General features: G+C 35.9%; 1 protein-coding gene across 4 annotated transcripts in view; it reads right to left on the reverse strand.

Moving 5' to 3' along the window:
• Rtca (RNA 3'-terminal phosphate cyclase) overlaps positions 1–27,127 on the reverse strand; it is a 169,550-nt gene that overhangs the window by 46,752 nt on the left and 95,671 nt on the right. For all 4 annotated transcript variants that reach the window (XR_016548149.1, XM_090390966.1, XM_090390967.1 and 1 more), the window contains exons 7-8: positions 16,402–16,526; positions 5,663–5,721 (exon numbers count right to left, since the gene is read on the reverse strand). Coding sequence is in view for 3 of the 4 variants with exons in the window: in XM_090390966.1 (XP_090247092.1) it covers positions 5,663–5,721; positions 16,402–16,526 (184 nt within the window). In the remaining variant the exon portion in view is untranslated. The remainder of the gene's footprint in view (positions 1–5,662; positions 5,722–16,401; positions 16,527–27,127) is intronic.

Here is a 27,127-nt window from a genome sequence, read left to right on the forward strand (position 1 = left end):
ACAGACAATCACAAACATCGATGCCCACGGTGTGATTTGAACTCGCAGCCCTTTGACTGGAGAGCAGATACGCTAACCACTCGGCCAACCAGGCTGGCCGGGGGGAGGAATTTATTTATGTAGGGAGGGAGGGATTTATTCCTCAGCAAGTGTTTAATTGTGATGAGACAGGACTTTTCTGGAAAAAGATGCTTGAGTGAACTTATATCACACAAGAAGAGAAAGCACTGCCAGGACAAAAACCAATGAAGGAATAGTTAACTCTCTTGTTGTGTAGTAATGCTAGTGGTGACTATAAAATTAAACATTTGTTAGTGTTTCACTCAGAAAATCCCAGAGTGCTTAAATCAAACAATGTAATAAAAAGTAAACTAGACATGATGTGGAGATCTAACAGTAAGTCTTGGGTATTTTTTATAGAGTGGATCCACAAAGTGTTTGTCCCCAGTGTAAAAAACTATCTTGAAAAGAACAATCTACCTTTGAAAGCACTTCTTGTGCTGGACAATGCTCCTGCTTACCCATCAGGCTTGGAAGATGATTTGGACAAACACAACTTTATAAAAGTCAAATTTCTACCTCCTAATACCACTTTTCATATCCAACCCATGGATCAGCAGGTCATTTCCAATTTTGAAAAACTTTATACAAAGGCTTTGTTTCAAAGGTGCTTCGAAGTAACATCTGACACACAACTGACCCTCAGGGAATTTTGGAAAAGCACTTTAACATCTTGCATTGTTTGAGGCTTATAAATAAAGCATGGGGAAAAGTTTCTTTGAAAACTATGAACTCAGCCTGGAAAAAATTGTGGCCTGAGTGTGTGACAGGCACAGATTTTGAAGGTTTTCCTGCAGAGCCAACAGAATCTGTGATTGATAAAATTGTGTGTCTGGGCAGATCCATGGGATTAGAAGTGACAATGCTGATGTAGAGGAGTTGTTGGAAGATCATCAAAGAGAGCTTACCACTGAGGAGCTGAAAGAACTGCAAAAGGAGAAGCATGAGAAGTTCCCAGGAGGGACCCAGTAAGGGAACTATTTCCACTGCTGAAATTAAACAACTGTGCTTCCATTGGGAAAAAATCCAAACCACTATAGGAAAGTGGCACCCCCTGATGTATCTATAGTTAATAACAGTGTTAACATGTTTAATGATAATATCATTGCACATTTTAGAAAAATTTTAAGAACAAGACAAACCCAGACAACTCTAGATAAGTTTGTAATCAAAGCTAAAGAATCACCATGTAATCCACCCACAAAAAGACAGAAAAGAGCAGTGACACCTGAGAGGCAGTTATCTGAGATTTTTATGGAGGGTGACTCACCTTCAAAACAATAATTTCCTCCCTCCTCCTCATATATCTTCAGTAAAGGTAAGGTGCATGTTATATTCTTATTTTTATTATGATAATAGGTGAACATTTTTCAAATGGAATAATTTATTTAACAATAATTACTATGGTAAAAAGAGTTTTGCATTACAAACTTTTCATTATATGAACAGCCTTCTGGAATAAATTAAGTTCATAAAATGAGGTTTTACCATATAAACAATCCTTGTTGCATTAATTGATGGTTTATGCATGCAAAAGGCCTAAATGTCTCCAGACTGTGATCTGGAACATAATGGTCTAGAAAATAAGATGTGTAAACTGAAAGGATTTACAATGTGCTTCAGTGCTGAAGTAATCTTTATAAATGAAATTCACCTCTGACCAGCTAACTATCCAAGGCTCAGGAACTCTTCTACACCACAAGGACAGCCCAATGCTGTGGGAGGATGGGGGTGATCACAACCAAATTTTTCTAACAAAACATAAAACACAAAATTTTATATCCTGCCACTACCAACATAATAGAAATAGCCAATACAGACCTCCTGAAAATATAGTCTATATATATAACTCTCCAAACAAATAGTTACCAGAAACAGACTTAACTGAAATACTAGACACAAACTAAGCAGTACCAGGGGTTGAAGAACTGGACACAAAGAACACAGCCTGGAACAGCAGAACTACAAACTGAAAAGGAAGAAAAAGAAGAAATCCAAATATTAAAATGTGGCGGGGACTTCATGTCCTTGACACAGTGATACTCCAAAATATTGTGCACCAATACCAGAGAAATGCAATGGATGATCTCAGCTCTGACCATAACCCAGTTTTACTTCAAATGGGCTCAAAACACAAAAATATCTCATATTGGTTTCCAACCACTCTACATGAATCCACTGACTTATTTCCAACCATTGATTCAAAGGAAAAAACAATTATGAACTCAGAAAAGCAGATAATGCCTTATATACCACATGCAAACTCTGACCAACTCCTGGATGAGATTAAAAACCTCATCTGTGAAAGGAACAGTACCACAGACCCTGCAACCCCAACACACACACATCAAGCACCCAACAGGATTCCTAATGAAGTGTGATGTGCAATAGAAACTACTGAAATCAACAGTGGGAGATGACATTTTAGTCCTTAAATGCAGAAGACAGGATGCTCTAGAAAATGACTAAAATTCTGTGCACAGACCATAAACCTCTCTCACCAAGTCATGGAAAATGTGGTTTGGTTTTAATCCTAATGCAGATAAAGCTGAAGCATTTGCTGAAAGTCTGGAGAAGTGGTATAATCAAAATTACATTCACACAGATCTAGACTTTATCAGTAAGGCATACACCAGAGTAAGTCATAAGCTAAAATGCTCAGACTACAAAAACCACATCCAACCAACATCCTCTGATCAGATAAATAAAATCATCACCAAACTTATGATAAAGAAAGCCCCAGGCACAGATGTGGTCTCCAACAAAATCATCAAATGCATATTATTGCTATTGCTACTGTAATATTAAAATTTCACTACTTTCCATCCTAGTGGAAAGTACCAGATGTAATCTTAATCCTAAAATCCAGGATAAGTAGTAGTACAATTCCTCCAAAACTATCACCCTGTTCTCTTGCACATGAAAAACAGCACACAGGGTAAGTTATACTAAAAAGGGTGCAGAAAGCCACAAAAGAATGAAATCACATCCATGATGAGCAATTCTGATTCTGGAAGAAGCACTGCACACAACAAGTTAGTCATGGAGAACAACAGTGTGGGATACAACTGGAAACAGCATACAGGTGCAATCTTCCTAGATGTTGCCAAAGCATTCAACAAAATATGGCACATTGAGCTTCTTTTCAAACTCAACAAATTCAACCTAAGTAATCACAAATTCTGAGTGAAGATGTAGGCTTCACTCAAAATGCATTATCCCAGCAAGCATTCTCCTCCTTTGGTGTATTTTGTTGGGACAAATGTCCCAACAAAATGCACCAAATAGGTAGATTTTTTTTTCTTTAAAAAAAAAAAAAAACTCACTGCCAATAATTCACAAAGGTTGAGCCAAGTTTGGATTTGCAAAAAATTTCTTTTTTGCAAATCCAAAGGGACAAATAACCATAGGTGCAATCAATCCACTGGTATCTTCCTGAGTCTATCTTCACTGATACTGATGAGATCATAATAAAAGTCAAAACTAATCTGGAATGTTGAGGCAAGTGATGCAAATTCGACAGCCTCAATAAACAAGTAGATTAGGATACTTCAGACACAAACTGTCTGCTTACATTTGGGTAAAGGATTGAAATAACAATATAATTTCTTGTCAAGTATAATAATTAAGTCATGCAATGTTATTTATGGAGCTGACAACAGTTAAATAGATCCCAAATTAATTGTTCTTCTCATTCATTTCTAAACAGTTAAAGCTTGTGAGAATAATCACCGATGTACTTGTTTTTCTGCTTACCTGGTTTTTCCCTTTCAGTCATTTCTGACCACAGGTGGCTTTGTAGGCATTGCCCACAAAGTATTCCTGGTGAGATTTTTTACAGGGTGATTCACTATTGCTTTCCCCAATCCCTCAATTTTATCCGGGCTCGGGACCGGCATATGGCTGGGATGTATTCATGACTGTAATTCAAGTGTGTTCACGAGGCCATTCTGGAGGATGAAAAACCAGAGTTTCTGGGTGAAAAAACTCCCTAACCTCTGTATGAGACTGGCTAACTCATCTTTAGTCGAAAGAGACAAGATAAAGGTTCCTCATGTCACTGACGGGAATCGAACCCAGGTCTTTCTGCCCAAAGGGCTTCGTCTATACTGACTGAGCTACGGAGGCTCTGTTTTCTGCTTGAAGAAACTAAATATGCTTATGATAAAGAACAGCTGAAGGTATATTTTATTGGTCTGTACATGACTACATACAAGAAAACTTTCTGCTGTTATTTTCACTTTTCCTTAGGAAGCCTACACATTTAATGGGATTTAAAAAATGCACAAAAAAGGTGTCAATGTGGGTAATTTTTCGTTTCAATCAGTGCATTTTAATTGGCAAAATGATTAATAATTCTACATTGTTTACAGAACAATGAAATTTAATGAAATATTGTATTTAGGATCTCTGAAAATTTGTCAAATCTTTAATTTCAGTTTTTCATCTAGACCATATACAACAAAATTATATAAGACAAAGATGGATAGGATATAAAAATGTTATACTTTTGACACACTAATTGGATTTCCACATAATTACCAACATTCAACAGAGTTCTTTAAATGAACTAACTCTGTTAGAGATATCAACAATTACAAGAGATATTAACTTGAGGTAATTTAACAGGTTATTTAAATCTATTGAAGAAAACTGGGAAGAGACAAATAGTTGCAAGTAATATGGAGAAGAGATCAGTGCTTCTGGCCTAATGTCCAATTCTCATTCTTGTGATGTACTCTGTTAATAGATATTCACTTGAATAATGCACTCACGGTGTGCATTTCAAGTGTTTTTTTTTTTTTTTTAATTTTTTAAATAGTTTATTTTTATATAACCTGAAAATCCTGCTCTAGAGACTAAACATGGAACCTTTTTTTTTTCCCAAACCAGTTTAGGTCTCCAATAAGCTGGGTGGTGGTTTCACATCAGACAATGAAATTTATCTCCCATCTAAAGACATTCACAACCATATCCAGTGGGATTCAAACCAACAGCCTATTGATTGAGAGTGAATGAACTACCTGGCTAACCAGACTGGCCAATTTGTTTATGCTTATGGTCTCACAGAAGGCTGACTTATTCTGGGGAAAACCTCCATTTACTCCTCAATCACCACACATATTCATAAAACATTCAAATCATAGAATAATTGAAATTCCTACAAATATACACTTCTCTCTCTCTTTAATTCTCAATGTACATTATTCCCATCATTCACACCAGGCATACACATTATTCTCCTGGCAACAAACCATTCTGAAGAAATCCATGCCATTCAACGAGTTTGATACAATTTTGTTCTTACCACAAAATTGTATCAAATATTATATATTAAATATTATATTAATAATATATATTAAAAACACCATTGTGTACTCACAATGGTGTTTTTAATTAATAATTTCTATAATTTAATTAATCTAAAAACTATCACATATACTTGCTTTTGGTCTAATTATGTTCAATCCTAGTTACATTGCCTCAGCAGTGCCTTCTATACACCAGACCTCAACTAATCTCCTTTATATGAATGAGACCATTTAAGAAATATGGAATACACAGCAAGTTCAATACAAGATATATTATAAATTACAGTCACCTCTTTTTCCAAGGGCAGATCCTCCTAGATGACAGCCAGTTGATGTTTCTGCCATAATTCTATAATGTAACAAAAACTATTTAACAATGTAGTACTAATAAACAATAATATATAATAGCAATAAAATCCTAAATCTGCATGGATGAGTTTTAATAATTTTACAACCAGTCAAAATAAATAGGTTCCTGTAATTATTATTAACACCACACCTCCATGCAAAAGATTAATCACAGGAGTACATATCATTGCACACAGAGCCCATCAAAACTGTACTTTAAACTCATTCTATGTAGCCACATTCAACAATGTCAGGCAATGCATTCCACTTACCAACCACTCTCCATGCAAAGAACTTGCTTCTTATCACCTGCTCACACTCTCTTCATACAGCTTCCAGGAATGTCCCCTTGTTCTACCCCCCTTCTCCCATTCTATGCAAAATTTCTACCACATTAACCCAGTAACAACCCTCTGCCAACTTCATCATCATCATCAAATTCCTGCCATGTACCCTCAAGGGATGTACAGGATATGATAGTACTACATGAAAAAAATTACATCATTATTAATTTCCTATCTATAATTTTCCTCCAAATCAGTCTGTTACTTGTCAACACTACAACATTATCAGATCTTATATTTCTATCGTCTAAAGCACTTTGTACCGTATCAATCCACCTATATCTTGGTCTTCCTCTGGGTCGTTTTGCTGCCAATCTGGCAGAGAACACTTGTTTTGCTAATCTTTCTTCGCCCATTCTGTTTAAGTGACCATACCACCCTGAGATTAGCTCTGCTAACGCATTCCTGGATGCTGACAATGTCAAGTTCTTTCCTAATATCCTCGTTTATAATATGATACTGCCATTGATGCCATCTGTTCACACCTCGAATCTTTCTCAGGACTCTCATATCTGCGATCTCTAGTCTTTGGTCAAGTGTTTTACTTCTGACCCAGCTCTCAGATCCATAAGTTAAAACTGGTTTGAACACTGTCTTGTATACAGCTAATTTAGTGTTCCAACTAATTTCTCTCTTATTCCATATGAATTTATTCAATTGATCTTCCAACTATACCAGCTTTGCTGATTCTGTTGTTTATTTCTATATTTAATTTACCATCTTCGGTAAAAATCGTGCCTAAGTAGCTGAAATGTTTTACTTGTTCCACAGGTTCTCAATTCACAACACAGTTGACATTTTCAATGATTCTGCCTATTTTCATTGTCTTTGTTTTTTTATTGCTGACCTTCATACCATATCTATTACAACAGCTATTCAATTTAGTCAGAGAATCTTGCAGACTTGTAGCGGATTTATTTAGAAGTATAACATCATCCGCATAAAGCAAAGAGCTGACATTAACATCTCCAATTTTGATATCATGTTTAATACCACTTTCCTTCATAATGTGATCCATATAGATAATGAATAACAGAGGGGATAATGTACATCCTTGTCTCACACCAGATTTAACATTAAACCATCTTCCTGTACTTCCTTCAATTCTAACTGCTGACTTACAACTCAAATAAAGACTAAGTATTGCTTGATATAATGCCCCATTGACACCATATATCTGCAGCGTATTGAACAGCTTCTCTCTTGGCACTTTGTCATATGCCTTTTCCAGATCGACAAAACTTAAATACAGATCTTTGTTATATTCCCATGCTTTCTCGACTATTTGTCGTAAAGTGAAGATCTGATCCTGACAGCCTCTATTTGGCCTGAATCCAGCTTGTTCTTCACCAAGCTTTTCTTCCACAATTCTTCTCAACCGTTTCTCAAGTATACTTGCATAGATCTTGCCAGGAACACTCAGTAAGGAAATACCTCTGTAATTCTCACATTCAGTTTTATTACCCTTTTTATATATGGGTACTATGAGAGCTCTACTCCAATCATCAGGAATTCGTCCCTCTGTCCAGGCTTTCTGAACTATGCAGTGCAGCCACTGTAAGACTCTTATACCACCATACTTCAGCATTTCTGGTCGAATATCATCTACTCCTGATGCCTTTCCACATTTCAAGCCTTTGATGGCTTTTTCTACTTCAAGTATGGATATGTATTCCTGACTGCATGCCTGGTCTGTTTTTTTTTACCACTGTGCTGTCATCACTGCTTGTTTCATTTAGCAGTTTTTCAAAGTAATTACTCTATACTTCAAGGATATCTTTTTCTCCCGTTTTCATGTCACCTTTACCATCTCTAATTCCTTTTATAGCACTCTTTCCTCCATTCTTAAGCTTCTTCAACAACCTCCAGAATATTTTGCCACCCTCTTGATATTTATTTTCTATATTCTTGCGAAAGTCCTCCCATGACTTTTGTTTAGCTAGTTTTACACAGTGTTTAGCATTCTTGCATTTGTCTCTATATTCTCTAAGAGCACAAGCTGACTTATTTGACAGGAACTTTTGGTATGCTTTCTTCTTTTCCTTCACTGCCTCTTTAACTTCCTGTCCACCAGGGAGTTCTGATTTTTTTATCCTTACAGACAACCTCACCACATGCCTCTCTGGCAGAATCAATCAATGCTTTCTTCAGAGTTTGCCACTGAATCTCCAAGGTTCGATTCCTGTTCTCAAACTCTTTCATTTTTTCTTCAATAATTTTTGTGTATTTTTGTCTACAGCTCACACTCTGCCAACTTAACTGTCTCAATCATATCCCCTCTCTTCCTCCTATTTACAAGGTTTTGCAAGATGCATTCTCTTAATCTGTCTTCATATCCCACATCCCAAAGATCAGATACCACCTCAACGTTTTCTCTGGACTTTTTCCAATATACCCTCATCACTACCATGAAAACCAAGGGGCCAAATCTGTGTACAATAATCCATACAAGGCCTGATACAATGAAACGAGAAAATTTATTTCTGTACATTAACGTCCTCCACATCACTGCCATAATCTGATGTGATGACTTCAAAACTTGTGCAATGTTACCTCTGAACTTCAGAACCTTTTCGAAACACCATCACTCCAAGGTCTCTTGTCTCATCAACTTTCTCCAAAATTTCACCGCCAAGTGTACTTTGCAGCCTATTGTTACCTACCAAATTTCAGAACTCTACACTTTGTAACACTGAACTGACAGTTTCATACTCTTGCCCACTAACACAATCTATTCAAGTTTTCGTATAATACCACATCTGCTTGATGCCTCAATCACTCTCTCACACTTTTGCATCATCCATAAATAGTTGTATATCACCAGTTAAATCTATCCCAATATCATTAATATACAAATTAAATAACAATTATCCCAAAAATCCCTGTGGCAACCACTAGTAACTTTCCTCTTCTAGATACTGCATCGCCATACACAACTGGCTGATACCTATCTGAGAGCCAGTTGCCCATCGAACTCACTAATCAATCATTCAATCCCATCTACTCCAGTTAGTTACCAACTTGTCATGTGGAAATCTATCAAAAACTTTTGCAAAATCTAAATATACTACTGTAAATGCATCTCCCTTGTCCAATACATTCATCACCTTGTTATAGTACATAAGAAAGTTAGTAAAATACAACCTCCCTTCAACAAACTGACAAGCACAAAAAATACCACTGTTATCAACCCACTTTTGTATCCTAGCTCTCACCAACCTCTGCAATAAATACCTTGACTACAACTCCAGATATAGAGATCAGCCTATAATTTGAATCCTTAGCCTTATCACCACCTTTGTGAAGGGAAACAATTTTACCTTCCTTCCACTTCTTTGGAATTTGTGCTGTTGCATGACTCTTGTTAAACAGGTAGGCCAATGCTGATGATAACTCCTTGGTATATACCTTTAAGACACTTAACTGCCTATGTCATATTTAGTTTGTTGTATTCCTATTACTGTTAATTATAATGCATTATGCATTTCATTATAGTATTATCATCTATTATATAATAGAATTCCTACTCAGGTACAGTACTGATTTTACTCAATTTATTGACAGTTCAAATGTGCAGATGTGAAAGAGAGAGAGAGAGAGAGCTATCAGTTTGCAGAAAATCAAACTTTTTAAAATCAATCTAGAACTGGATTGACAGAGAATTTCTTACAAAAGATAAAAATGGGTTTTTCAGAGAGAGAGAGAGAGAGAGATCATGTTTAGTAATTTACTTACATATTAACAACAGGTGATTGATGTGCTAGACAAAGATATTGATATATATAGGAAACCTCGCTTAAAGTGAATTCGATATGTGCAATAATCATTAGCAGGATTGAGCAAAATATTTCCCACTTTAAGCAGGAAATATTTATTAAGTGATTAATCAGTTAATGCAATTCTTTTACATTACTCAAAAATTTTTGTCACTAATCTGCAGTGAGCAGCAGCACTTGTCAATGTAGCAGCCAGTGGGCAGTGGCAGTGCTGTGGGTGATAGCTAGCAACACTTGGAAGGAAAAGAATACCTCTTTTCCTTCATTTTGCTTTAATTTAGATACCTATACGGCTTTATTATATTCAACCACTGATATAGAAAAGAGAAAGATTGATAAAGAAAGTGGCAGTAATAAAAAGAGAAGAAAAGTAATTACATTAGAGAGAAAAGCTGGAAGTCATTAAGAGACATGAAAGTGGCGCTAGTAATACAACGGTTGTGTGAGACCTGGGATACAGTGAGTCTACAGTTCAGACATATTAAATAAGAGCAAAGAATACGAACAAGGAAAAGTTGCTACTGCTTCTTTAAGTATGCAGATCATCCGAAATAGAAGCCATTTAATGATCAAGATGGAGCGTCTTCTATCACTCTGGATTGAGAATTGTAACCAAAAAAGAATACCTCTTAGTGCAGGGAATATTAAAGCAAAAGCTCTCAATATTTTTACCTCATTGAAAGAAACCAAATTTCAAGAAGAATGTGAAAGCTTTACTGCAAGTTTAGAATGGTTTGACCGCTTTAAAAATCGAGCTGGACTGCATAACATAAGAATAGCTGGGGAATCTGCTAGTGCTAATAAAGATTCTCTGGCCAAGTTTCCTGAAGAATTGCAAAGGATAATTCAGGAGGGTGATTATGACGATTGGCAAACATTCAATATCAATGATACTGGTCTCTTTTGTATGCCAACAAAAACTTCCCTAGCTAAAACTGAAGCATCTCAACCAGGATACAAAGGTATCTAAAGATTGTCTAAAGCGTTTATTAGAGGGCAATGCAGAAGGTGACTTTAAACTCAAGACTATGTTAGCTTATCATGCACAAAATCCAAGATCAAACATTATTGAAGAAACCAGCACAAATGGAAAAGAACTTGGATTTAATGAACTCGATAATGAAGATGTGAGAAACTTGCTCGATTCCCATTCAGAACAGTTAAGTGAGAATGATCTCCTTCAAATAGAAAAACAGTGTGCATATGAAGAAGTTAAGGAGTGCAAACAAGAAGATAATGTTATGACTAAGAAATTAACTGCAAAAGAACTTGGACTAGTTTTCAATCACATTGAGCATGCTACGGAAATTTTGTTTCATACTGATCCTGATAAGGAACGAAGCTTCGAATTCCGCCGAAATCTCGATAAAGTGATCGGCAGCTATTGCAAATTGCATGACAAGATGAAAAGTTGAGCACTATTCAAACATCTTTACTTAATTTTTTTGTAAAAAAGTAGCTCAATCAAATGTTTAGGCATAAAATAAAAATTTAAGCAACTGATTTTTATTATTTCAGGATTTTATATGCTGTAAAAGGACTTAGAGATGATAAAGGTGACATGAAAACGGGAGAAAAAGATATCCTTGAAGTATGGAGTAATTACTTTGAAAAATTGCTAAATGAAACAAGCAGTGATAGCACAGTGGTAAAAAACACTTAACAGGCATGCAGTCAGAAATACATATCCATACTTGAAGTAGAAAAAGCCATCAAAGGCTTGAAATGTGGAAAGGCAGCAGGAGTAGATGATATTCGACCAGAAATGCTGACGTATGGTGGTATAAAAGTCGTACAGTGGCTGCACTGCATAGTTCAGAAGTCCTGGACAGAGGGGACGAATTCCCAATGATTGGAGTAGAGCTCTCATAGTACCCATATATAAAAAGGGAAATAAAACTGAATGTGAGAATTACAGAGGTATTTCCCTATTGAGTGCTCCTGGTAAGATTTATGCAAGTATAATTGAGAAACAGTTGAGAAGAATTATGGAAGAAAAGCTTGGTGAAGAACAAACTGGATTCAGGCCAAACAGAGGCTGTCAGGATCAGATCTTCGCTTTACTACATAGATGAAAAATCATGTGAATATAACACTGATCTGTATTGAAAAATAATGTGAATATAACACAGATCTGTATTTAAGTTTTGTCGATCTGGAAAAGGCATATGACAAGGTGCCAAGAGAGAAGCTATTCAATACACTACAGTTATATGGTGTCCATGGGGCATTATATCAAGCAATACTTGGTCTTTATTTGAGTTGTAAGTCAGCAGTTAGAATTGAAGGAAGTACAGCAAGATGGTTTAATGTTAAATCTGGTGTCAGACAAGGATGTACATTATCCCATCTGTTATTCATTATCTATATGGATCACATTATGAAGGATAGTGGTATTAAACCTGATATCAAAATTGGAGATGTTAATGTCAGCTCTTTGCTTTATGCAGATGATGTTATACTTCTAACTAAATCCGCTATAAGTCTGCAAGATTCCCTGACTAAATGGAATAACTGTTGTAATAGATACGGTATGAATATCAGCAATAAAAAGACAAAGACAATGAAAATAGGCAGAATCATGGAAAATGTCAACTGCATTGTGAACGGAGAACCTGTGGAACAAGTAAAACATTTCAGCTATTTAGGCACGATTTTTAGTGAAGATGGTAAATTAAATATGGAAATAGACAACAGAATCAACAAAGCTGGTATGGTAGGAAGTCAATTGAATAAATTTATATGGAATAAGAGAGAAATTAGTTGGAAAACTAAATTAGCTGTATAAAAGACAGTGTTCAAACCAGTTTTACTTATGGATCTGAAAGCTGGGTCAGAAGTAAAACACTTGACCAAAGACTAGAGACCGCAGATATGAGAGTCCTGAGAAAGATTATAGATGTGAACAGATGGCATCAATGGCAATATCATATTAAAAATGAGGATATTAGGAAAGAACTTGACATTGTCAGCATCCAGGAATGCATCAGCAGAGCTAATCTCAGGTGGTATGGTCACTTAAACAGAATGGGCGAGGAAAGATTAGCAAAACAAGTATTCTCTGTCAGGTTGGCAGGAAAACGACCCAGAGGAAGACCAAGATACAGGTGGACTGATACGATACAAAGTGCCTTAGACAATAGAAATATAAGATCTGATAATGTTGGAGTCTTAACATGTAATAGGATGATTTGGAGGAAAATTGTAGAGAGGAAGTTAGTAATGATGTAAATTTTTCATGTAGTACTATCATATTCTGTACACCCCTTGAGGGTACATGGCAGGAATTTGATGACGAATTTTATCCTCTAATATAGCTTATAAATTTTTTTTTTTCAAATTTATGCTAACTGATGGATGAATTATAATTATTCCAATTGTTTGTTGGAAGTTTTTCCTCCACTTGGTTAGACTATAATAAATTTTGTTTAATCCTTTATCCAAATGTAAGCAAACAAAGTTTGTGCCTGAAGTATCTTCAGGACTGAAGCAACTCTTGGTAAAGGTGGACCAAGTTCTCATCACTCCTTGTCTTAGTATCTCGCATAATGCAAAGCACATCGCCTTGCAGATATGTATAATGCTATGCATTAAGGGAAGGGCCACTATCCAGACCGGTTTTGAACTTTACTGAATGTTCAAGTACAGGTCAAACTCCAAAAACTCGGCGTTGTTCTCCTCAGCAATAGGCTCACCCTGCAACTGAGAAGAACGCTCAGCGTTGGCTCTACCCTGTGGCAAGCTCATCCCACAACCGAACAGAGCTGCTCATTTGTTCATATGTCATCTGATGAGTAACAGCAACAGCCATCCCTCAGTTAACTTCACGGGCTACAGCATTGTCATTCATTACCTCCCCCCCTACAATAGCCGAGCCTCAGTTAAAACTTCATTTATTTATTTATGCTTATGGCTACATGAAACTGGTAAGTGAAAAGTACAAAGATTTCTAAGCCTCCTGAACTACCTACAGTTATGATGAGTTAAAACTTCATGGGCTACAGCATTGTCATTCATCACCCAAGCTTCCAACCGGTTTCAACCTTTGAGGTCTTGTCAGTGGGAGCCAGACCCAGAGGTAGTGATATCAACGTGGAAGTAATGGAGAAATCTTCTTTACCTATACGAGTTGCCAAAAGGTGTCTGAGCTTTTTATTAAATTACTCTGGATTTAGAGAAAGGTGTTGAAAGTTTTTGTTCCCACTTGGTTAGACTATAATAAATTTAGTTTAATCCTTTATCCAAGTTTAAGCACACAAAGTTTGCACCTGAAGTATCTTCAGGACTAAGGCAACTCGTGGTAAAGGTGGACCAAGCTCTCATCACTCCTTGTCTTAGTATCTCCTAATGCAAAGCACATCTCCTTGCAGACATGTATAATACTATGCATTAAGGGAAGGGCCACTACCTAGACTGGTTTCGACCTTTATTGAGGTCTCGTCAGTGGGAGGCAGATCCAGAGGTAGTGATACCAAGGTGGAAGCAATGGAGAAGTCATATTTACCTATAGGAGTTGCCAAAAGGTATCTCACCTTATTATTAAATTACTCTGGATTTAGAGAAAGATGTTGGAAGTTTTTTTTTCTGAGTCTAGCTCCCAATGACGAGACCTCAATAAAGGTCGAAACTGGTCTGGGTAGTGGCCCTTCCCTTAATGCATAGCATTATACATGTCCACAAGGAGATGTGCTTTGCATTATGGGAGATACTATGACAAGGAGTGATGAAAGCTTGGTCCATTTTTACCACGAGTTGCCTCAGTCCTGAAGATACTTCAGGTGCAAACTTTGTTTGCTTACACTTCGATAAAGGATTAAACTAAATTTATTATCCTATTGTTCATTGTATTCACTTAACGTGATTTGCTTAGTGCGCATTAATTGATAGATTAATTAATCGTGCTAAGCAACATTTTCCTGTATATGAATTCTTAACCACCCACCGAAACAGCATTGACATGTATAGATGAAGTAGATATCAAAATTGTAATACCATTACGATTACAACGAAATAATATGAAGTGCATGAGGAATGATATATTTCATTATATCGATGTCAATGTGGTTAAAGGTCTTTGACAGATTACTACATCACAAGTTGTAGCTGACTTAAATTGAGGAAGATGAAGCTGACAAGTTATTAGTGAAAAGAAGTGTCCTTAGAGTTGTATTCTTTCTTGCAAGGTCACATGGTAGTCAGCATAAATATTATAAGCTTTGGTGATATGGCTGTCTTATGCTAATGAAGTAAGAATGATTTTTTACTTGCAGTTTTTTTTTTTTAATAGGAAAATAACTCTCTCTTCGATTTTGTTATGAATTCGGGCTATTAAGTTCAAATAAAACAGACTAGCAAGGCAATGAAAAATTTATCATATCCTCTCTAGCAAAATGGTATCTTGAACTCTTACACATACCATTTTCAAGTAATCAGCATAAGCTATCTTTCTGGATTCACTGTGGTGATATTTTTACCACATGGCCAATATTCTAAATCATAATCCTTTAAAATTAATAATCTCCAACCTAAAATAAAATTTACTATGAAAATAGAAAAATAATTGCATATCTACCTTAGATGTTATTTTTATCCAAGCAGAAGATGGCACCCCAACCTGATCATTAGAAGCCAACCTTCAAAGAGATATATTTGAAGAAGAATTCAGCACATCATCCTTTACAAAAATATAGCAATGTGAAACACTGTTAAGCAGAGCCCATAACATCTGTCCTGTGGGCTTAGCTTTATAGCAAGAACTCTACTTATTCAAGTCCACGATACACAGAATGTGCACAGTCAGAAAATTTCCAAGGTGATGCAGATGACACCCAAGGCCTTCTTTGAAAAAAAGATGCACCAAAGCTTCCTAATATATCTCCTACTACCTTGATATTTAGATACTACTACTACTGCCAATTAACCCAGTGATACAGAAATGAGCTAATTTTTTTCCAAAGAATCTTTTTTAATTTAAAATTTTTCTTATGTTATTTTTTAAATATATAAATCTTTGGCCAGTAAAGTCTTTTCTTATCATTAACTATTCATTTTATATTTTATATATTTCTTCTTACAACCGTAACTCGCTTATAGCATTATTTCTAAGACAAATAAACTCCTGCTTTACAAACGGTCGCTAGTAACCAATTAATTCATAAAGGTAGGAACTAACTACCTGTATTTGATTCTTTTACCTGTTTATGTTGCAATAAACTATTAATCCTTCAAAGCAAATGAATATTGTTAATATTCATTAAGTTGTGTTTGTTAAATCTCTCTCTCTCTCACACACACACAAATTCTTATAGGAAAGCTATACTCTCATGCTTTTAAGGAATGCATCTAGATAGAGATAGATGCAAGAACTCCTGTATCTAAAAGAAGAAGTCTGCTTCAGTTGACTGCATATCTAAATAAAGTGAAAATTATCATAATAAAGATCTGCTTATTATTCTTTAATGCAATGTTCATATTGTTTAATTAAAACAAACAATATGACTATAAGTGCATGGCATAAGTATCCAGAAACATATATAAATATAATCAACATTCAAAACTTACACGATTCCACATCCTGTACCTACAGCATTTTCTGGAGTTTCTTTTACTCTGTCTATCTTTATTGCAATGCCTGAGAAGTTTTGCTGTAACAATCTAGTTGCAACATCTGCCATAATATGGGCTACCTGGTTATAAAATGAAAAGGCTGCATTTCCGTAAGAATATGACAGTTTCTATTTAACTAGAATTAAAATATAGGTAAGTCTTATTAAATAAAAATAAACTCTGATCACTTTCTGAAATGCAATTCAAAAGTGTCAAACAGAAGAGTCTAATATCAAAAAAGGATTTCATCACTAGTTTAGTAACAAAAAATTTCTTGCAAACTGTTCTCTTATCTGGCTGATTTCTAATTTGTCTTCTTTTTTTTTTCTTAATGAAATATTAAGGTGATATTTTTGTTTATTTATTGTTATTAGTTATCCTATTGAGAAAGATCATGGTTGAGTGTGACTTGAAAAAAAAAAGAACCAGAAACCAGAACTTACAAAGCTCTTAGCAAATAGCAAGAATGGAGATGAAAGAAAGAAAGAAATAAAAGATCAGGAAAAACAGATGAAAAAAGATATAGTAATAAACAGTGATTCCAGGATTATTTAATGAGCAAGCAATGAAAGCATTCTTTCCAGGAGCCAAGATGTGTGATGTAAATATATAAGCAAGTAGAACAAGTGAACAATATAATTGTTTTGGTTGGAATGAATGATCTAAAAGAGGATAAGTAAATGGTTATGAGAGAAAATATAAAAGAGTTCTTGAGTAAGGCAAAACCCAATGAAGTGCATGACTGATTTTGTCAAGAAAAAAGTAAACTGTGGAATGAACAGATGAAATAGAGAGGAGGGGATTTAGTTTAAGATTCAATTTATCAGTCCAGTAGTTGGCTGTTATGTGTGTACACTAATATTAGATACCTCAGGAATAAAGAGAAAGAGTTCTTAGTATTGGTATATTGTTACAAGAACAAAATGTGACTAGGTTCAATTAATTTAAAGAGGCCAGACAAGAATGGTAGGAGTGGGTGTATTACTAATGCTTGCAGAGATATCAAACTAGAACAGAAATTTTCATTGGTAATGGTAACACAGACCAGGATTTGCTGAAGTATTTTGCAAACTACACAGATGGATAAATCTTATCAATACAGAAGGACTATCATTAATGAGTGATTTCAAATGTAAGGTATAGACTGGATGGAGGAGAAAGCATACCAGAAGGGGGAAAATGAATTCATAGAATACTCAGAGATAATTACTTTAAACAGAATGTGATGGAATGGAGTTGTGGCACAATGGATTATAATTCACTGTTCTTGTATCCAATAATAACATCTAAGAATCTGTCTATGTCTATATTACAAATTGATGATTATGTCTACAAATGATGAGAGTGATCATGCATTTATGACTAGGGAAGTGACAATATGTGTAAGAGCTTGACTAAAAAGGGGTATATGTGGAACTATAACAGGAGTTATTACAATAAACTGAGAAGGCAGCTTAAGGCAGTGCTCTGGAATATATCCAGAGAATGAGCTGCGGTCTATCCACCAACATCTGGACATGCAGAAGATTTCAGCAAAATGATCCACCTAATGTTTGAATGCCGACCAAAAGAGAGAACGTGTGCTGTTTTCTCAAAGAATTTTGGGTCACTGAGAAATCGGGTGCAAATTTTTTGCTTGTATTGTGACTGTTGATGAAACATCATCAACTACATCATCAACAGTGATGATTTTGTTGTTGATCCTCATCAATGGAGTGGAGACACAAAGGTTCTCCACAGTTAAAGAAGTTCCAAACCCATAAGTCAGCAGGGAAGGTTCTTGTAAATATATAAATATATTGTCTTTTGGGATATGGATGGTGTAATCCTCACTAAGTGCCTAAAAAAAAAAAAAGACGTGAACTGTTACAGCAGAAGTTCATTCAACAGCTTTGAAGGAGGTACTGAAACTGAGCAGAGGCATGTTGCTTTTGCTCTCAAAATGCTCACACTGCTCATGAAACCCATCAGATAACACAACTTGGGCTTTCAATATCTGCCTCACTCACCCTATTCGCCAGACTTGGCCCCATCTGACTATTTCCTATTCTCAAATTTAAAGAAACATCTAAAAGGAACAAATTTATGACAGATGATGAAGTCATATCTGCAGATGAGGACTGATTTGTGGAACAAAGGAAAGCCTTTTTTCTCAGAGGATTGCAAATGATATATCAGCGTTGTAACAGGTGTATAACACTTCATGGGGAATATGTAGAATAACGTTTAAGTTACATGGCTCTACTTCAATTCCTTCATGGTGATTATTACAACTTTTCAGCACATCCTCATATATTGGTTTTAATTTGAATGGATGCTGAATAAATGAGATGGCATTTGCAGATGATCTGATACGTGTTGCTGAAACTAAGATAGGTCTTCAGCAGTTGTTAGACCATGCTGCTCATGGTCTGGGACCTCTGGGAGTAAAATACTCCCAAAGGAGTATTTTACTCCTAGAGGTCTTGTTATTAATGAAAACAAGTCTTTTGCAATCACCCTAATACCGTCAGGTCACGACAAGAAAATGAAAGTCCAGGATTATATCTTTAACGTTTCCAACTGTCCCTCTTAAACCTATTGGTATTTTTAGACGAATGGCAGTACTTGGGATTAATGTTTTCGGCTACTGGATGATGACCTTGACCCTGAAAGCTCCATTGACGCCTCAGCAAAGCACTAGTTATTAAATCAATTTTTGTTACCTAAGTTATTCCATTCTTAAGGATTACGAAAACCAACTTTGACAATCCTAAAAACAGACTAGATAAACAACTACATTAAGCAGTTAGATCTTGGCTGAGACTACCACATGATGTTCCAGTTACTTACCTTAATGTGGCCATTAAATCTGATAGATTAGGAATTCCTTGCTTAAAATATCTAAGGTTAAATAAACTGCATCTTCACCTTTTACCATAGCTGCCTTTAGAAATCCTTTGATTCAATGAGAATTAACTAAAACACTACATTGGACATTTGATAATGGAATGCATATTGTTTCTAACTTTCTTGAAAGGAAGAGATGGAGACAACTTATCTCTTGATCTCTGAGCCAGTGAAAGGCTTCCCATCAACTTCTATATCTTGCAGTTGACGGGAGGCCCTTAAGTGGCTCAGAGAGGGTTCTGTCTCATCTTTAGGATATCTTTATGAAGAAACAAGAATGTTGCCTGGATGGGAGTATATAGATCTGGTCAGGGCTAAGGATAAATGCCCTTCCTACCAAGATTCGTATAGCCCATAGTAGGCAAATTATAGATAAGGGTTGATGTTGTTTTAGAACCCACAACAGAGTTAAAAGACATGATGAAATATGCGCCATTATAAAGAACTGGCTGGAACAGAAAGGATGGTTAGTCAGAAAGGAGCCAAACATCAGGACTGAGAGAGGCATAAGAAAGCCTGATCTTTTGGCATCAAGAGATGGTAGTGTTGTCATCCTGAATATTCATGTCTGTGGATTGGATGTTGATTAGGCAAATGAAGATAAGATAGATTATTATGCTTCTAATCCATGTATTAAAACACATTATTTAGAAGAATATTGCTCTCTACTGGCTTTTATGGTATAACCCTCTCTCGTGGAGGTGTGTGGTGTGTAAAGTCCTATAAGGATGCACAGGTCTTAGTGCCCAAGATATCAAAATACTTTTCCTAGGATGCATCGGCAAATGACGAACATGATACCTAGGGAAGGTGTTAGGCTTCACCATATATTTGTAAATCATGAATCAATGTATATATGCAGTTGTGTTAAGTCGGGGTGAAACAAATTATTAAAGAAAATTAAGTTTCACTCGGACTTAACATTGTCATCACTCTCTTGTGAAATATAATGATTTATCAGAAATAAAGAAGCACTTTGTAGAAGTCTTAATTTAGTTTTATTATCTTATTTTATTTAGTAAAGTGAAATTTCATTGTATTATTTTTATATAGTTGCTTAGTCTAAATTGCTATGTGAATAACTAACCATTTGCTGGGTGAGAAATAATAATCTAAATGTGAAACAGCCGATTTCTGAGACAGTTGATGAATGTACTAGTATATCTGTTATGTAGCACGGTGCTTCCCCCCCCCCTTCCACCATGACGCTACGAGAGTTACGAAAGGATTCCGCAAGCGAAGCTAAGTGCCGCGTGACGTAGTGAAAGCATGATGTACACATTGATGACGAAAGAGAGAAATGTCACGGTGTTTAAAAGGAGATGTAACGCTGCGAACCAGGCTTTTTAGACATTTTCCTGCTGCTGTATTTCTGTGCCTCGGAAGTCCGGCTGGTATGGAGCCTCCACGTGGGTTTCCTTTGTTCGAGGAAGTTACGACCAAATGACCAAGGGAACTTACCAGTCGGAAATAAAAGCCCAGCAGATCATGATAGTGGAAAACTACAGAATAATTCCAGTTTGAAGTATAGAGGGAAATCGTAAAGAAAATCCCGAGGAAGTGTGAAGAAAAGCGATCATATAAGGTAGTTGTCTAACAAAAAAAATTGAAGTGGCCAAAGTAGCATTCCAGCAAATTGGTAAGGTGAAAACTTTATGTCTACTAACTAATAAATTGAATGAGAAGATTTTAATGTGTGCACTAAGAGACATTTCTTTGAACTGTTGCTGATAGATTTAGAAGGAAATATAATAGTGTCTCATAAATGTATCTTGAAAGAGAGTGAATTACGAATGTTCTTATTTTAATCTGAGATATATGTAAAATTTGAATAGGATCGTTAAAGAGAATTATGAATGGAATTTGATAAGTACTAAGAGTAAAATTTAAGTGATTAGAGTAGAAAATTGAGACTAAGTGATTAAATGTTAGTATTTATGTTTCTAAGTTAGAAATTCATGAAAAGGGATAATTAACTGTATGTAAGAGTGTTAATGCTGTATATAAAATTTAGTTGATTGATTAACTCAGTGCTTCTCAGTGTAATATATGAATTCTAACTGTAATTAAAATGTTTTGTTTTAATGTGAATATTGTCTTGCCTGTACCTAGATCCTACTGCACTCGCTCATAAAATATAACGAACCACAAAAGGGCAGGAAATTGTATATTATAAGGTCATGACTGCAAGTTGTAAGTTTTTAGCTGAGAAGAGTGAATGCTGACTGAGTTCTAACTCCTGGGTCTTACATGTTTTAGTATATCCTAGGATTCAGGGTGGCACAGCGAAACAAATAAATTTTCTCTGAATTTGAAGAGCGAGACAGAACCAGTGCTGAGACAAAGAAATAGGCATCTGCCTTTTGCATTTCTTTGTCTCACAAAACAACAGCTTCACTCTTATCAGGGATTTGGCCAGTAGCGTAATAGAGATAAGAAAGGGCACATAAGGATAGGATATGACACAACAGTTGATGCGTGCTAGTTATTGCCCTAGTGTTAGGGTACTGTAACATGAAGAATCAAAAATAAAAATTAGTACCGTCATAATAGCCTGCACACACCCTTTCATGAAATGCTTCATATAATAGTAGTCTTTTCAACACTTTATCTCTTAATAACTTGGCAAATGCCTTTCTCAGATTTGCAAAAATTAAATAAAGATCCTTGTTATTGTCTTGTATTTCTCAACAATTTGTCTCAAAGTGAAAATTCGATCCTCATAACCTCTATTTGCTTGAACCCAGCCTTTTTCTTCACCTTTCCCTTCCACATTTTTTTTTAATCTTTTCTCAAGTATGCCTGCATAAATCATTAAAAGAATACTCAATACAGAAATTCCTCTGTAATTCTCACACTGCTTTATTTTCCTTTTTATAGATGGCTACTGGGTACCATGAAAGCTTTACTTCAATCATCTGGAATTTGCCCCCTGTGATCAGTCTAGAATTATATAGTTCAGCCACTATAAAACTTGCATCATCATCTGGACTTTGACTTTCTGACCAGACCCTCTAAATTGTGTAATGAACTGCAAAATAAACAAGATATGTCCAGTTTCATACCTCCATATTTGAGCATTTCTTGTTAAATATCAAGTTTATGACAGCTTTTTCAACCTCAATATGTAACCTATTTGCAGTCCTCTTGAAAATTTTCTACTACTGTTCCTGTCACTACTTGTTTCATTTAACATACTTTTCAACTAATTATTCCAGGCATGTAGGATATCCTTATTTTCAGTTTTGATGTCATCTTTGATTCCTTTTATAGTACTCTTTCCTCCATTTCTAAGTTCTTTCAATTCTGCTGACTTATTTGCTAGGATCTTTCAAGTATGATTTTTTCTTTTTTGTCCAGAACTGCTTCTTTAACATCTTGTGTCCAACATAAAGTTCCTATTTTTTAATCCTTGAAGACAACTTCACCACATATTTCCCTAGCTGAATCAATCAAGTTTTTTATTAATATTATTAGACACCTCCAGGGAGTCCAAAGACTCATTGATGGAGAGCAACTGCTCTACAGCTACAGATCATTTTGTTTATGTAAGCTACCTGCTCTAGGCAGGAGAACCTTCAATGGGACTATAGGCACAAATAAATTTCATTGTCAATTTCCCCATTTTGAAGTCAGTCCATACAACTCTACTTGGAAGTTCCTTCCAATCAAAAAAAAAAAAAAATGTATCTCCATGTTTACAGTTGAATGCTATTGGTATTCCTTCCTTGGATTGATCATTATCAGCCTGGCTGGCCGAGTGGTTAGCGTATCTGCCTCCCAGCAAAAAAGGCTGCGGGTTCGAATCCCGCCGTGGGCATGGATGTTTGTGATTGTCTGTGGAAATACTAGTGGTGGTGGTGATCGGCGATAGATGGCGTTGGTGTAGTTGCGGTGAGTTGGTGGATTGTGAGTAGTAGAGACAGAGTTGTAGAGTAGATGCCCTCCCTCGATGAGTCTTTGGACTCCCTGGAGGTGACAAATAATAATAATAATTATTATTATTGCCCAAATATAACATCTTAATTAAATTACTTAAATAGAAGCGCCAATAGGCTTCACTTTGGCGATGTAACATTATTTAAATTAAGGGATATTAAATCCCACATTATTTCAAAGCCGAATAAGAAACTCAAAGATCGGAATCAAGGAATTTCATGCTGAATATAGTAAACTATAAAAGTTTCGGCAGATTGTAGCGTAAGCTAAAGCACGTAGTTCAACACTAGAGCAACTCGTTGCAAAGGTGGGTAAAGTTCTGATCACCATTCTTAGTATTACCCATAATGTAAAACACATTTCCTAGGAGATATATGATGTTATACATAATGGTGGAAGGTCACTACCCAGACCAGTTTCAACCTTTATTGAAGTCTGATCAGTGAGTAGGTAGACCAGGTAATACTGACGTTATAGCGAAAAGAACTTATATACTTTGTTATACGAGTTGTCAAAAAGGTGCACCCATAAATTACTTAAATAGAAGAGCCAATAGGCTTCACTTTGGCAATGTAACATTATTTAAATTAAGGGGATATTAAATCCCACATTATTTCAAAGCAGAATAAGAAACTCAAAGATCGGAATCAAGGAGTTTCATGCCAAATATAGTAAACTTGTTGAACTATGTGCTTTAGTTTATGCTACAATCCGCCAAAACTTTTATAGTTTACTATATTTGGCAAGAAACTCCTTGATTCCGATCTTAGAGTTTCTTATTCGGCTTTGAAATAATGTGGGACTTGATATCCCCTTAATTTAAATAACATCTTATACTTATCTCACTTGTCTTCTTTGTTTCAGTGATGCCAATTATGTCCACATGGTAATTTTCCATTTCTTCTGAGTTTTCTTCAAAGTTTACCATTGAAACTCCAAGGTTTGATTCTTGTTTCCAAACTGTTTCATTTTTTTCTTTCAGTAATGTTTGTACTGTTGAGTATTTTACAGTTTACCTGTAAAAACTGTTCAACTTAAATTATTTTTAAAACTTTCTTACATACTGTGCTATTTGTTTTTATCCTACTTAGCACTAAGTGTTGTAGAAAGGCATATACGTTGGTTATACATGATTATTAAATAACTTAAGGAATTCACAACATATACTAGAATACAAATTAAATTAAACTTTAATATATATTCCCAACATTTCGGCAACGTCACGTCGCCATCTTCATGGGAACTTAAGATAAAGACATGTGCACGCAGGCACTACACACAGCAAATGAGGACGAAGCGAGGAAACTAATGTTTTTCCTAAAGTCCTGATGGTGCTCCCTAGCGGGCTATATTAGGTATTCTTGGCCGTTGGGCTGAAGTTCTCCTGATGTATGTTTCCCAAATTTGGGGCAGTCTCATGCATCAAAATTTGTTGAGGTTTGGCATGTTTCTTAGGGATGAGGCTGATTTCATGAATAGTCTTTCAAATTTGAACTTGCTGTAGTGTATTACTGTAGCTTTCTTCCACCTTATTCTGTGGCGTGTACTGGTGAAACCAGATGTAGTCCTTGTGTTCTGAAATTCTGATATTTTCTGTCCAGCCTGTTTAGCCAAAGTAGGACAGTTTACAGCTGCAAGGGACCTGGTATACACCAGGTAGGTCTAGGGGAAGTGGTTAGTCTTTAGTGGAGCAGATAAGGGATGCCAATTTTCTATATGGTCAGTAACAAGAAGTCAAGTCATGTTTTAGGATTTTGGTAATTTTTTCCAAGGTGCCCTGGATGTAGGGAATGGTGATGGATTTAGAGTAATCTTTGTTGTGAAGGGGGGGGGGTAGTGGTGTACTGGTTTTAATATTTTTTGGATTTGGGGGGGGGGGGTAGCCATTGGCTGAGAAAGTGTTAAGCATGTGATTTAGTTCAGTGGTTAGGGCTTTGTCATTTGAACAGATTAGTTTAGCCCTGTTGTATAGTGTCTTAATAACTCCAAATTGTTGTGAGGAAGTGGTGGGATTGTTGGTGAATGTACCTGCCTGTATGGGTGGGTTTTCTATAAACTGAGAAAACCAAGGTTCCATCAAGTTGGCGGGTGACCAGTGTGTCTAGGAAAGGGAGGCTATTGTTTTCCTCTTTTTCCAGGGTGAACTTGATTCTGGGGTGTTGGTTGTTTAAGTGTCTTAAAAAGAAGGAGAGGAATGTATCCAAGCCAGGTGGCCAAATAGCAAACACATCATCAACATAGTGAAGCCATATGGTAGGTTCTTGTGGGGCAGAGTTTAAGGCTTTCTCTTCAAAAGTCTCCATAAAGAAATTGACCAAGAATGGGGAAAGTGGTGAACCTATGGCTGTCCCCTCTATCTGTTTGTAGAATTTTCCCTGCCAAATTAAATAGCCTGAGTTCATTTCATTGTGAACTGAAATAGGGCTGAGATATTGGGAGGCAATTTAGCTTGGATTAGCTCTACGGTTTCCTTGAGCAGGACAAAATATAGTTTCAAAATTATGTCAGTATGTTGGAGTGTAAGGTTTTCTACACTGGCTTTGAAGTGGGCTGAGTTTTTTTTTATGTGTGATGGTGTGTTGACAGTATAGTGTGTGAGCGCTTTGGCTAAATGTTTAGCTAATTTGTACATGGGGGAATCAATAACATTCACATAATGGCACATTTTGTTTAAGTATTTTTGGGAGCACATAAATAAGGGGGGATCTAGAGGTAAACGTTTTTAGTTTGTTAGTAACTTCCAGAGGCCAAGAAGTGACCTACTTAAGGAACCTATGGAGTTTTCTAATTTGTGAGTTGGTGGGATTGTATTCAATAGGGAGGTAAGTAGCCTGATCTAATAGTAAAGCATTAAGCTTACCTCTGTAGTCAATATGGTTGAGTACCACGGTGGCGTTACCCTTATCCGCTTTGTTGATTACTATTTCTTTGTTTTTCTTCATTTCCTGTACAGCCTTATATTCACTATTGGATATGTTGGTTTTTGGTGGTCTTTCTTTGGTGAGAACACAGGCTACATCCAGTCTAATATTGTTAGCGATGTGGTTTGGAAGGTGGTGAATACTGCATTCAATCTGGATCATTAATTCCGTTGCCAAAATATTGGAAATATATATTAAAGTTTAATTTATATTCTAGTACACGTTGTGAATTCCTTAAGTTATTTAATAATCTAGCACTAAGTGATGGTCATCACTTCCAATTTCAAATCCTCTGTACACTCTTGAATTCTGAAACTGCGTCAAAATGACATAGTCCAGTGCTTTCCAAACTGTGGGCCGCAGGTTTTGTTGAGGGGGGCCATGAAATAATGAAAACAAATTTAAAATGTTTTAAGACTAAGTAGATTTTTTTATTTTAAAAGAAACGTATTTAACTTTTATTATTTCTTTTTTGTTATTTTTATATTTTAATGGAAAAATTCACACATTGGTGTTGGTTCACAAACTTTGCTTCCTGCGTATTTCAGCGCTTAATGAATATTAGTAAATATTGCCTATTCATATGTTTCATTTCAAAGCAGTGGTTAATTGTATTTACTTCGAATGCTCTCCAGGGAAGCTCCAAATCTTCCTGTCCCTTTCATCACACGCTCATAATCAGGGACTGTTGATATTGACTTTATATACACATCAAAACTCATTTTATATTATCACTGTCATCCGAGCTAGTTTTCTGTTACCAATAAAAGTTTCGCATATACTTCACACATGAAAAAAGGCTTAAACAAGTTCATATGGGGAGATAGTAACTCACTTGCAGTGGTAAACAACACCCCTCCCTAACAGCCACTATACTGCAGAGGCAATCAAAACAAGTACTTTTATTATGCCAGTGAATAAGGTATGAGGAG

This window comes from Typopeltis vanoorti, chromosome 3 (assembly GCF_054136105.1).
Source record: "Typopeltis vanoorti isolate ZY-2024b chromosome 3, IOZ_Tvanoo_1.0, whole genome shotgun sequence".
Taxonomy (NCBI): Eukaryota; Metazoa; Arthropoda; class Arachnida; order Uropygi; family Thelyphonidae; genus Typopeltis; species Typopeltis vanoorti.